Here is a 13,741-nt window from a genome sequence, read left to right as displayed (position 1 = left end):
GGTGATGCTCATTACATGTCTTCATTATTTGTCCTCCCTCAGGGGTTCTTGTAAAGAATAATCAGACCTTGATAATCTACAGGAAGTGATTTTAGCTCCTTCACCGTTACTCCATTTGGGTTCCTTTTAAGATGCTGTTTCTAGGGAAATAAGTTGTACAAGTATATCCTTATCACCAATCTCCCCATCAGACTGCTCTTGTCCTCTTCTCCTGAGTAGCAACCTCTGGAGGAGAATACTGGGCTGATTGTCTTTTTTTTTAAAAAAGCCAGTAATCCTCAAATATACAGAGGCTCCTTCATGTGAATTAGATTGTGTGTGAGGGGACTGCAGCTCAACTTAATAGAAGAATTAAGCAAATAGATTTTTAAACAATTGAAGCACTCTTGGGATGACATTTCTTTTGTCTGGGACTTCATCCCATTATTGTGATCTGCAGAAATTACAGATTTGCCCCTGAAAATTGCCTTCATTTTCACCACTGATCATTTTATGAAAGTTGACTAACCTCTTGTCATTTTTGTCCCTCCCGTTTTCATCTTGCTTTTCAAGATTTCGGCCTTTCACTTTGATTTTTTTCACCCCCCAGATCTTTAACATCTACTGACACAGAATAGAACAATATCATCTCATTTTACTTTTGGATCTCCCAGGTGCACGCTGCATCCAAATGATTCTCTGGCAATGGAGGGTCCATTATCCAGGGTGAAATCACTGAAGAAATCATTGCGTCAGTCATTCAGAAGGATAAGGAAAAGCCGGGTTTCCGGGAAGAAGCGGCCCTCTTCAAGCAGCCCTACCAGCAAGGTAGTCTGCTTAAGTATTTAGACTTTGTGCATATTGTCAGTCTCCACTAGAAACAGTTCCTAGACCACCAACATCAACTCCTATGGCAACTGTCTTAGACTGAAGCATGCTATTCTATCTTGGTATATATTAATTGAGTTTTGGGCCACAAATTCTCTATTGCTTTGGCGTCCTACTCTTTCATTCTCCTGATTAGTCCATATGAGCACACATTAAATGACTGTCTTTGAGCTCCTATGAGCCTGGGCAGCAGAGTGTTGATTGATTTCTTATATGAAGTCCCTTTTACTCAGTACTTGTAGGATGTTCTGTCTGACATTAGATGCTAATTAAACAACACGTGATTTGTCTTGAATTTTTATCCTTGCTCCTATTGATCTGAAATTGCCTCCTACTTTGTAACCCTTTATAAAATCTGTTCTAATTCCACCACTTGTTCAGTTTTAGTTACTCCACAATTAGCAAACGTGTCTTCAGATTCCATTACAGAAATTTATTTTGTGAAATTTGTTAGCATTCCTTCCTCTTTAAACCAAACTTTAAACATACTTTCACTACTTTATTACTATTTCATGTGGGTCAGGTACAAATCTGTTAATGCTGTGAAAAATATCTGAAGGCATTTTCCATAGAACGTAAAATATAACACCACAGTGATCTGATCTATATAAACCTAATCAATAATCTAAACCTTCCCTACCTCACAGCCATAACACTCTATTTTTCTTGCATCCATGTGCTGGTCTTTTAAATGTACCTAATGTACTAGCTTCCACCACCATCCCTGGCAATTCATTCAAGGCACTCAATGCTCTTGTGTTTTTTTTTTTAAAACTTACTCCTGGCATCTCCTAAACATTTCCTCCCCTCACCTTATGCAGGTGTCCTCTGGTATTTGTCACTGTTACCCTGGGAAAAATGTGCTGGCTGTCCATCCTACCTATTTCCCCTCATATTCTTAAAGATGTCTATTAAGTCACCTCTCATCCTTCTTCGCTTGAAAGAGAAAAGCATTAACTCTGTTAATCTTACCTCATAAGACATGTTCTCCAATCAAGGCAATATCTTGGTAAATCTCCTCTGCACCTTCTCGAAAGCTTCAACATCCTTACTGAAAAGAGGTGACCAGAACTAAACACAATACTCCCAGCGGGGCCACAAGAGTTTTATAGAGCTGCAACAATACCTCGTGGTTCTTGAACTCATTCTCCCAACAGATAAAGGCCAGCATGCTATACCCTATCAACCTGCGCATCAACTTTGAGAGGTCTATGGATTTGGAACCCAACGTCCTTCTGTCCTTTCATACTATTAGAGTCCTGCCATTAACCATACACTCCACCTTAAAGTTCGACCTTCCAAAATTCATCACTATTCATGCTTATCCGGATTGAACTCCATCTACCACTTTTCCACCCAACTCTGCATTCCTGTTGTAACCTTCGACAACCTTCTATGGTATCCACAGCACCTCCTACCTTCATGTCTTCTGCAAATTACTGACCCATCCACTTCTTCCTCCATGTCATTTTCTTGAATATTTTATTTTTGATTTTCCAAACTTAAGCTCAGTTATCAACATTATCAGTGTCAACATTAACAGTATCAGCATTGACTACAGTTTATGCATCTCCTTCCCTCCCTAACCCCAACATTTAACTAACCACAGTTACACACAGCATTCAAGACACTCAAAACAAAGGTATGAAACATATTAGGGTTTTATGGGTTTGTCACGACTCAGCGGCCAGTGCTCAGGCAGTTTTCTTCTTAATTTTTCCTGGTTGGGATTGGATGGACCCCACCCCCACCAATTGAGGTATCGGCAGGGAAGGTAGGGTGGCGAGGCGCGATGGTCCACACTATAATTGTGCTCCTATAGAATTTAAATATTTTCAAAAAGATGTTATACTTTTTCTTCAGTTATAAGTCATTTTCTCCAGGGGAACAGAGTTTTGCATTTCTGCATTCCAGCGAGTAATGCTCAGGCAGGAGTCAGATTTCCAGGTAACCGCTATGCATTTCCTGGCCACTGCTAATGCGATCAATACAAATTGGATTGAAATTTGGACAGGTTCATTGTAAGTCTTCTGTCCATTATGTTTCCCAACAGGAACAACTCTGGGTCCTGTGGGAATTCTTTACTATGATTTTTTTCTAGGACTTTGCCTAGTTCCACCAAAAAGGGTCTCACTTTGTTACTTCTCCAGGTTACGTACCTTCCTCCAGGTCATTTATAAAAATGACAAAGAGGTCCTAGAACTGATTCTTGTGGAACTCCACTAGCAACTGACCTCAATGCAGAATATGTTCCATCCACTACTACCCTCTGCTTTTTTTGTAGGCAAGCCAATTTTGAATTCCCACCACCAAGATTCATGAACCCCATGCCTCGACTTTCTGAATGGGGGACCTTGTCAAATGCCTTACTAAAATCCATATACACTGCATCGACCACCTTCATCAATTTCTTTTGTCACCTCTTCAAAAACTGAATTTGGCTTGTGAGACACAGCCTTCCCCTCATAAAGCCATGCTGACCATCCCTGAGAAGATTGTGTTTCTCTACATTCTCTACATGTTCCTAACAATCCTCTCCAGTAGTTCCCCCCCCCCCCCCCCCCCCCCCCCCCCGGACAAAAGACTCACTGGTTTATAATTCCCAGGATTCTTCCCATTAGCTTTTTCAAACAAGGGGACCACATTGGCCATTCTCCTTCCTCTGTGGCCAGGGAGGGCACAGAGATTATTGCCAGCACCCCAGCAATCTCTTCCCACACTTCCTGGGGTATATCTTGCCTGGTACAATTGATCTGAATGTTTTTAAGAAGATCCTGCACTTTCTCTTTCTTAACTTCAACATGCTACAGCACATAAGCCTATTCATACTGACTTCACATTGACCAAGATCTCTCTTTCTGATGAATACTAAACCGATACCTCCTCTACCTCTGGTCTAATTCCTTCCTGTATCCTTCAATAGCTCTATCTTCACTCTAGTCATTCTGTTCTTCACATAAGCATAGAATGCCTTGAGGTTTTCCCTCATCCTACTTGCCAAGGCCATCTCGTGCTTCCTTTTAAGACCTTTCATAAATTCCTCCTGGCTATCTAATAAGCTTTTCCTGACTTTTGTTTCATAAACCCATGTATACTTCCTTCTTACTCTTTTGTCAGCCATGGTTCTCTATTGTACCATCTTTTCCCTGTCTCAGTTGGACAAACCCATCCAGAACCCACACAAGTGTTCCTGAAACATCCTCCGCATTACTTCTGTGCTTTTCCCTGAGAACATTTGTTCCCAATTTATTCTCCCCAGATCCTGCCTAATTCCATCCCCAATTAAACATTTTGCCTACTCCTATCCTTGTCCATAGCTATGCTAAAGGTCAGGGAATTGTGGTCACTGTCACCAAAATGCTCCCCAATCAAGAGTTCTATCACCTGGCCAGGTTCATTATGCAGTACTAGATCCAGTATGGCCTCTCCTCTAATCGGCTTTTCCATGTACTGTGTCAGAAATCCTTCTTGTACGCGTCTGACAAATTCTGCCCCATCTATCCCTCTTGCGATAAGAAGTACCAGTCAATATTAGGGAAGGTGAAGTCTGTCATAACAACAACCCTGTTATTTCTGTACTGTTCCAAAATCTGTCAACCTATCTGCTCTTCAGTATCTTGAGAGCTACTTGGGGGTTCTATAGACTACTCCCAATAGAGTGTTTGCTCGCTTCCTTATCCCCTTTGAAATATCTAAATAACGGTCCCTACATCAGTCAAGTCTCTGTGGTGGCACAACATTGTAATTCCACACTGATCTGTGAGCCAAGTTCATCTCCCTCATTTTTAATACTTGCGTTGATGTAAACACATTTCAATCCTTCCAACTGACTACATTTATGCTCCTTCCACTGCTTGTCCTTCACAATCTCACTGCACACTGCATTGGCCTTCCACTATCTGCTCTATTCTCTGCCCTATCATTCTGGTTCTATTGCTTGTCCAAACTGGTTTAAACCTTCACTAACAGCTCTAATGAGCCTCTCTGACAGGATATTGGTATCCTTTCAGTTCAGATGTAACCTGTCCTTTTTGTACAGATCGTACCTTTCCCAGAAGAGATCCCAATGATTCAGAAACTTGAAACACTTCCCCAAGCACCAATAATATAGCCATCCATTCATCTGTCACATCATCCCATTCCATGTTTAACCATTTTGTTAATAATGGATATTTAAAATGGAGAAGCAGAAAACTTCCCCATTGACTATTAACGTACATTTTAGGATTGTGTGCGGGGAGTAGGATGAAGAGTGAAGGAATGTGATATCCAGACTTGAACATTCATTAAATCACATCGCTGCTTTCTGACAAACAACAAAAGTGCATTCAGTAACTAAATTCAAAATAATAGTGCTTTTCTACCCTGATTTGTGCAGTTTGATTTTGACAACGTAATTCAATAACATTCTAACCTGGTTGTAACCTATTGTAAGCCCTTTCTTGAATTTCATCTTAAACATCTGGATGTTGTAAAGAGATGATTCCATTTTGGGACTGTGCCTCATCAAACACCTTGATTGGAAAATGTACTGAATGTGGGAAATTTATCTAGGTCTTATACTTTTATATAAAACAAAATCCTCCATAATAATAGGTCCAAGAAGCAAATGCCAAACTTGCTGAGCAGGATGGTCCTTGTGAAGTGGAGGTGACTCCAGTTCAGAGACGGATCGAGCCACGTTCTGCAGATGACTCTCTGTCGGGTGTTGTTCGCTGCCTTTATTTTGCTGACACGTTTTTGCGGGATGGTGAGTGATAATCTCTGGATGTGTGTTTTGTTGCTGTAGTGGTAGGTTTACTGCAGGGGTGGCCAAACTTGCTTATGTAAGAGTTTCATATGATAAACTTCAGATGTTTGAGAGCCGCAAGACATGAAAAAATATTACATACAAGATTTTACTCTTTGTGATAGTACAGATCTATCACCAATGTATATAATGTATATAGTTACAGTATCTAGACTGTGCTTACAGCGATTGGCTGAGAGCTTAGCCACGCCTACGGTCTGGGCCTTAAAGGGTTGTGTCCCTAGCCAGGTCGGATCATTCCGGACTGGTCGGCCACCTGTGAAGAGCTCCTGTCTTTTGCTAATAAAAGCCTTGGTTTGGATCAACAAGTCTTTGATTCTTTCGACGAGCTCTACACTCTTACATGCATATTTTGTAACAAAAATGTTATATAAATATTAATAAATACATGTACATAATATTTATTAATATAATTTTTAAATTGCTAATTTGTATTAGCTTCAATAATCAATAAGTACATATACCATATATACTCGTAATTTAATTTTTTTTTAAATTTAGGGATACAGCACAATGACAGGCCATTTCAACCTACAAGTCCATGCACCCTACTTTAATCATCGATTTTTGGGGACCAATTTTTAGGGTAAAATTTTAAGGGGTCAACTACTGCATGTACACAACTTTTGTTGCACCTGCGTTGTTTGTCGGAACCTCAGATGGGTGGGAGGCCGTAGTGTTGGGAGCTTGGATGAGCGGATGGCTGGGACAAGGGTCCGTGGTCAAGGCATTGGGAGCCCCACAGGGCGACTGGTCAGGGCGTTGGGAGCTCGGATGGGAAGATGGCTGGTGCGTCAGGAGGTCAGGTGAGCGGGTGGTCGGGACAAGGGTCCGTGGTCAGAGTGTTGGGAGCTCCAGAGGGTGACAGGCTGCGGTGTTGGGAGTTTGGATGAGAGGCTGGCCGGGGCCTTGGGAGCTCGGCTAAGAGGCCGACCGGAGCATCAGAGCTTGGATGGGAGGGCGGCCGGGGCATTGGGAGCTTGGATGAGCGAGAGGCCGGGGCATCGGGAACTTGGATAGGAGGGTGGCCTGGATCACACTTGTACTCCGCTAATTCCACTATCCACAACACAGCCCCATGTCCCACAATCACATGATCGCAAACCACAACTACTAACACTACACAGCCGAAATACCTCCACAAGCCGCACATTCATGTCAAAGAGCTGCAGTTTGGCTACCTCTCGTTTAGTGTAAAGTGGGGATAAATAAGAAGAATGGTATTCGTACTCTGGAGGCAAACAAAACTATCAGAACAAGAGATTGTATTTTTCATGTTTTTGTAGAGAGAATTCTGATCTGAAATAACAAGTGTTTTCTCTTTCCACCGTTGCTGCTTGACTGGCTGAGTTCTTCCAGCATGTTTTTGTTTCGGATTCTAACATCTGCTGGGTTGTTTCCCTAATTTCCAATTTAGACATACAGAACGTTAACAGGCCATTTCAGCTCACGAGTCTGTGCCACCAAATTTAGATTCGATTAACCTACACCCCCTCACCCCCCCATATGTTTTGAATGGTGGGAGGAAACCAGAGCCTCTGGAGAAAACCCACGCAGACATGGGAAGAACATGCAAACTCCTTACAGACAATGCGGGATTCAAACCCTGATCTGATCCCAATCACTGGTGCTGTAAAGGCATTGCGCTAACTGCTATGCCAACCATTACTGTTCAGTGGTTAAGTCTTGAGTATCCCAGTGCTTGGGTACAGAGTTGTCACAGTTGCCTATTCCTAGTTCAGTAATAGCTGCATCACAGAAACAGTTCACTGAATCCGCCCAACCATAAACCATCCACTCGTGCTAATATTGTATTTAATTCCATTTTATTCTACCTGCATTCTTATCAGCTTTCCCCAAACTCTACTAATCTCCTACCCGTTCGGGGATAATTTACAACTGTCAATTGACCTATCAACCAATGAATCTTTGGGGTTTGGAAGGATACCAGAGAACACAGAAGAAACCCATGTAATATCACAGGGAGACATGCAAACTTCACAGCACGCGAGTCCAGGATGGAACCTGGGTCGGAGCTGTAAGGCAGAAGCTGTACGAGCTGTCCCACTTCCAAACTGAATGTGGTGTTTAATCTTGAGGTCCTGAAACCACTCCACAAACCTGCTGGCTGAAATTGAAGACCTAGACTGGGTCCCTTGTTTGCTGTTATGATAAGGGCATGCAAGTTAGAGAGCAGAGGAGATTCTTGGTAAGGTTGGAAAACAAGAGAATGGCTGAAAATCTGTTTCAGAATTCTGTTCATTGTATGAAGAACTTTTTGATGGTAATGCTTATCACCTGAAATTTCACATTGAATAATTTTGTATTAAATGCAATTAGCTCTGGTTTGTTCTTCAATGTGTGTGGTCTTTAATTGATAAGAGCCAGAGAGTCTGGTGGTGTTGCTGCTCTGTTATATACATTGTGAAGTGCACTTCATTGCATCGGCAGTTGTCACCTTGCGGTGTCTGACCTGCATCTTAGTGTAACCTTTTACTCTGTCTGTAGCCACGCACCATGGGCCTACATTGTGGGCAGGAACAAATTCTGGCTCTGTTTATGCGTATGCACTAGAGGTTCCATCCAGAGAAAAATGGACGGAGAGGTCCACAGAGGCTGTATTGGGTAAGATTCATGCCCCACTGTTCATTCATTTTGGTCCTGTTGCTATGGTACTACCAGCTCACTGCAAAATCTACTATTGAATCATTTGCCATTTCATGCATCTTTTCCAAATCACACTCATCTTTTTTAGTGAAATCATTTCCTCAGCACACCTTTTGTTCTTTTCCCAAACTTGCCTCAGCTGCTGGAGGCATTTTCTGCCACTGGCTGCAGTTTTTATTTTAAATAAGCTTCTGAACACTGAATAATTTTAGACATTTCTATTAAACTCTTACATTTTACTGCCTTAATTTAAATAAAAAGGCCCTAACTCTGAACTCCTCAAAGGGAATGATGTTTTGTGCCAGAGATATTCTGCTGACAGCCCTTTTTTTTAAAAAAATGCATAGCCATCTTAAATCCTACAACCCAACTGGGAGATGCTCCAAACCTTAATCTCTCTGGTATATCTTTTGGCTTATTGCAAGCAATACCAATTACAACCTGATAACTGAACTAAAAGATGAAGTTTCATCCTTAACTTTTCAAGGAAGACCTGGCCAACTCTCACCACTTGAGGAAAGGCCAGAAGAGATCTGGTTACCTGCCTCACAAGTGGAACCCTAAGACCATCCTAGATTATAACCCTGGCTACTCAAGTTAAATCTTCTCAAGGTTGAGCCTGCTCAACTCCTGTCCTAATATAGATTTCATGTAGCATTCCACCTTGCCTGAAGTTACTGAATCGACTGCTAATACTCCTGATGGAACTCTACCCATACCAATATGCCATACCTAACTGAAGTTCCTGGTTCCATTCTATGACTTTTCTATCCATTCAAGGATTAACATTTTCCCCCAAATATGTAGATTCAACTGCAATAATCCAACTGTCCCTTGTGTAACCTTCTTGCCTTTGTGCTCTGTGTCCTTTATCAACAGCCCTCCTTCTTGTCCTGCCAGCTTCAAAGAAATGTGGACATGCAGCTCCAACATCTGATCCTACATTCACTTTAAATTTGTACTGTTCTATTTGTGTCAGTGCCACTCATTTTTCCACCCAATTGTGCTTCTCTGCATTGGGTTTCATTTTGTTTTATTGTCTCCACCACCTTTACTCCTGTGGATTCTAACTTTGCAGAACTTTTCCAAATGCCATTTTTAGGTACACATGAATTACAGTACCTTCATTTTCAGTTAAGTTCTAGCAAATATCCATGGCATCTTGATGACCTTTCCAATCTGTCCTGAAGTGTGATGGTCTGGTGTTTTCTAAAAGCTCATTCATGTTGGTCAAACATCTTGCCTCTAAAAAAAATCTCTTGGTAATTTTCATTTCTTCCTGTACCTTATGAATCTAATTGATTAATTGCAATCTTTGAGGACTCCAACATGTATTGGTATTTTTCATCCTAAGAATTATCAGTTGAGGTGAGTTGTACATTAATGGAGTTGTATCTAATCTAGGTAATGCTTCTCAAGTACCATGACAGTTTCTCCTCATTATTTCTCTCCCCTTGCAAATTGATGACCACTGCTACTTTGGCATCAAGTAACTGGAAGATTATGGTAAGGATGACCAACCAAGGATAGGTAGCATCAGGTTGTGCTTGCTTCTTGAGCAATATTTAGTGTGTGGTGGAACAGTGGACAAGGGAATGGGGAAAATAATGGTGATTTAAAATGATAAAATTTTTACCTGGAGGAATCCATGAATTATGTGCAAAGAGAGTGCTCCTCCTTTTTTGTCTACCTACTTGCACTGGGAAATTTTCATTTTGTTGTGCTTTCAATTTCAACCACTTAGTTGCTTTTTGTGCAATAACATTATAAATAGTGGAAAGTAAAAATGCACTCTGCCTTGTTTGAACCTGGACATTTTTTTTAAAAAAAGTCAACAGAGTGAGTGAGAAGAAACTGTCTTGTAAATTTTAGAACCAATGAATATAACTATTAACTCAAGAACATAGCAATTAATATACATAACCGTGAGAATGTGGAACTTGTCGCCAGAGGGAGTGAATAAAATAAATCATTAAAGAATTTTCGTAAAGAATTGAGCAAATAGAAGAATAAGGAAGCAGTTTTGTAGGAGGCTTGTTCTGGGAATAAATACAAGCCTTGGTGGCTACAACATTAGTTTCAACTTTGGACCATAACTTCAGTTACAAGGTTCTGCCATGAGACTTTATTTTCTTTCACCTTCACTTTTAAATTGTAGGCAAAGAGATTCAGCTGATGCATCGAGCCCCTGTGGTGTCAATCGCAGTCTTGGATGGACGAGGAAACCCACTTCCTGAGCCTCTTGAAGTTTCTCGTGATCTGGCCAAAGCCCCAGAGATGCAGGGCAGCCATTCTGTGCTTATCATCTCCGAAGAACAGTTCAAGGTAATGAGGAGGAACTGAATGGGAAAACTGAACTGTGATCCTGTAGATGGAGGGCTTCAGCAATACAATTATCAGGGTCAACTTGGATGAGATTGGGAAGGAATATTGTGAATTGTGTGTTTTTAAATATAGGAGCTAATTAGTTTTCAAACTAATTAACAGAATATCTGAGGATATTGAGACATTGATAACAGTGTATATCCGGAATGCAAATTTGGGAGGTGAATTAGGATGATCTAATGGAAGATGCATAGAGTCTTCATTTATAATGCAAAAAATAATGCACTGTTTTTCAGTGCTTTTATTTTGCCTTGTACTGAACTATTCATCTTCAACCTTCTATCTTCAATCATTATGTGGCTATTATAATCATCTAAAGCTAAGTTCTAATGTTCAAATTCCCACTAAATGTCATTCCCACCTAATCCTGTTTGCCCTTCATAGATTTTTCTAACTGATCCTTAAGTTTTAAAATTCAGCCCACTATATTCAAATATATCCATGATCCTTCCACACCATCCCCTCGATATCGTCTCACTGGTTGGTGGCTTAGTGTTTATGCTTTCTGTTGCTGCTTCTCATTTCCAGCTGAGATTGTAAACTGTTACTGAAGGTGGGAGCTAGGAATGATCCAACATAAAGTTCTCATCCTTGACTCAATGTGATAACTAAATATGTTAAAGTTTGATTCAATTCCAGTATTTGAAGGCAAGAATGATTAAATTTACAAAAAAAATTAGTTCAAAACTATCCCAGTTTCTACTGTTTGTTGATCACTGACAGGACACACATTTGTGCAAAATAGCAGAAGTTTAATTTAAATTAAAAAAAAAATTAATTAAATTTAGACAGACCATTTTGACCTATACTGCCCAATTACACTCAATTAACCTACAACCCCGGTACGTTTTGAATGGTGGGAGAAAACAAGAGCTCCCAGGGAAAATCCATGCAGACACAGGGAGAATGTACAAACTCCTCACAGAGAGCACAGGATTCTAACCCCGGTCCCGATCACTGGCGTTGCTCCAACGTTGCGCTAACTGCTGCCCAACTATGCTGTTCGTTCTTTTTTGAATATTTTATTTGATTTTCCAAGACTCGCACAAATCCAAAACAATCTTTCTCAACAATGATACATTACATTCAGCCTTGTTCCACCCCTTTCCCTTCCCTCCCATACCTTAATATCACAAGGAAAAGATGATATACATTCAACAAACATTAAAAAAAATCTATAGAGTTAGCTGGTTATCTTTGTGTGTGGGATTGACTAAAGGTGGAATCTGACTTGGTTGTGATATCTCTTGTGATAACTAGCAACACAAAATCTTACTGTTACATCTGGCAGATGAAGATTGGGATGGCACAGTTAGTGCCACACTATAATGGCACCAGTAAACTGGGTTCAAATCCAGTGCTGTCTGTAAGGAGTTTGTACATTCTTACTGAGTCTGCATGGGTTTCTTCCACATGCTTTGGTTTCCTCTCACCATTCAAAACATATGGGGGTTGAAGGTTAATTGGGGTATTTCGGCAGCATGGACTTGCAGGCTAGTAGGGCCTCTTACAGTGCAGTAGGTGTGTTTTTTTTTAAATGCTGGTGGTGGGTGGGAGTTCCATGATCCTGTGTGGCATTAACTCACAAAAATATTGATTGTGTGTAGGTGTTTACTCTGCCAAGAGTGAGTGCAAAGACGAAGTTTAAGCTCACTGCTCATGAAGGCTCCAGAGTAAGGAAATTGGGCTTGATGAATTTCCCCAGTGTTGCCTCAGATGAATATTCGGAGAATTGTCTGGTATGTTTAACAAACCTAGGAGATATTCACATCTTCACAATCCCAGGGCTCCGGCCTCAGATGCGCTATGACTGCATACGGAAAGAAGACATCAGTGGCATTGCTTCATGTGTCTTCACAAGGACAGGCCAAGGTAAATCTGATATAAGTAACATTGAATAATTTTGAAGCAACTTGTGGTATAGTCTTTGCTGGAGCTTTATCACTGTCCCAGCTACTAAACCTGCTTGACTGATCTTTGATGCTGACAATTGAGGTAATTGTTACGGCTTCCAGTCATGCATTTTATCCCATTTTTCTGCTTTCAAGTGCAATGTCTTGCCATGCTTTTAATACAAAATTCATCTCTTATTTTAAAAAGTTACAATATCGTATAGCCTGAGAGGCTATTTAGTTCATTCTGTCTGTCTTGCTCTTTGGAAGAGGTTGTGCATTATCCCTGACCCCACTCCTTTTTGTCATCTTTAACTCTGTGCTATATTTTAATTTCAGAATGTTCCATTTGGCTTGAAGCCAGTTTGTCTGTGAAAGCCTTGTTTTATCAGTTCCGGGTGATGTGATTTGAGGTTGATGTGTCTGCTTGGCTGGGAACTGGTTTTTTTGGCTTGTGTTAAACATGCTAAGTGAGAGTAACTTTGTTGTGAAGAGATACAGAGACTGGATAAAATATCTATCCCATCTTCAAGTGAAATAGTGCAGAGTGGTAAAGAAATTTTGGAATTATGAGTCTTTGAATTGGAACTTTAGTGCAATTCATTCTTTGGATCACTACTGCCACATGATGTTTAATTGTTTTTCTTTCTTGCTTTAGGCTTTTATTTGATATCTCCATCTGAGTTTGAACGATTCTCCCTGTCTACCAGGAACATTACTGAGCCACGTTGTGTGGTGGCATGGGAGAGTGGAAGAGAACCCCTGGGTCCGGTCTCCAGTTTATGGCAAGTTTTACATCAAGAAATCACATATAGCAGTTCTATGATGAAGTGTGTTGGGATATTTTGGGGCTAGAGCTGTGGAGAGGAGAGTTTGGCATATAGTTAAATGAAATGCATTTATAAAGGTAACTATTTTGAGATGCCCATTATTTGAATTAAGCACCTCCAGGTATTTCTGTGGTAGATTAAAATTGTTCCTATGGTTAGGAAAAATAATCACGAGGAGGTCGTCGTATAATCCCTTATTTGGTCGAAGAAAAGCCGACTACATGCTCTATGGCCCTGCATCTCATGGCTCTTTGACTATACATCCAGATATTGCTTCAGTTTGATGAAGG

General features: G+C 40.7%; 1 protein-coding gene across 3 annotated transcripts in view; it reads left to right on the top strand.

Moving 5' to 3' along the window:
* Positions 1–13,741, top strand: part of llgl1 (LLGL scribble cell polarity complex component 1) — a 111,420-nt gene that overhangs the window by 86,085 nt on the left and 11,594 nt on the right. For all 3 annotated transcript variants that reach the window (XM_069905269.1, XM_069905268.1, XM_069905270.1), the window contains 6 exons: positions 654–807; positions 5,464–5,617; positions 8,186–8,302; positions 10,503–10,669; positions 12,337–12,601; positions 13,280–13,406. In XM_069905269.1, the coding sequence (XP_069761370.1) occupies positions 654–807; positions 5,464–5,617; positions 8,186–8,302; positions 10,503–10,669; positions 12,337–12,601; positions 13,280–13,406 (984 nt within the window). The remainder of the gene's footprint in view (positions 1–653; positions 808–5,463; positions 5,618–8,185; positions 8,303–10,502; positions 10,670–12,336; positions 12,602–13,279; positions 13,407–13,741) is intronic.

The sequence above is a fragment of the Narcine bancroftii genome, chromosome 12, assembly GCF_036971445.1.
Source record: "Narcine bancroftii isolate sNarBan1 chromosome 12, sNarBan1.hap1, whole genome shotgun sequence".
In the NCBI taxonomy this organism is placed as follows: Eukaryota; Metazoa; Chordata; class Chondrichthyes; order Torpediniformes; family Narcinidae; genus Narcine; species Narcine bancroftii.
The sequence above is the reverse complement of the archived record's forward strand: the minus strand, read 5'-3'. Positions and strand labels throughout refer to the sequence as shown.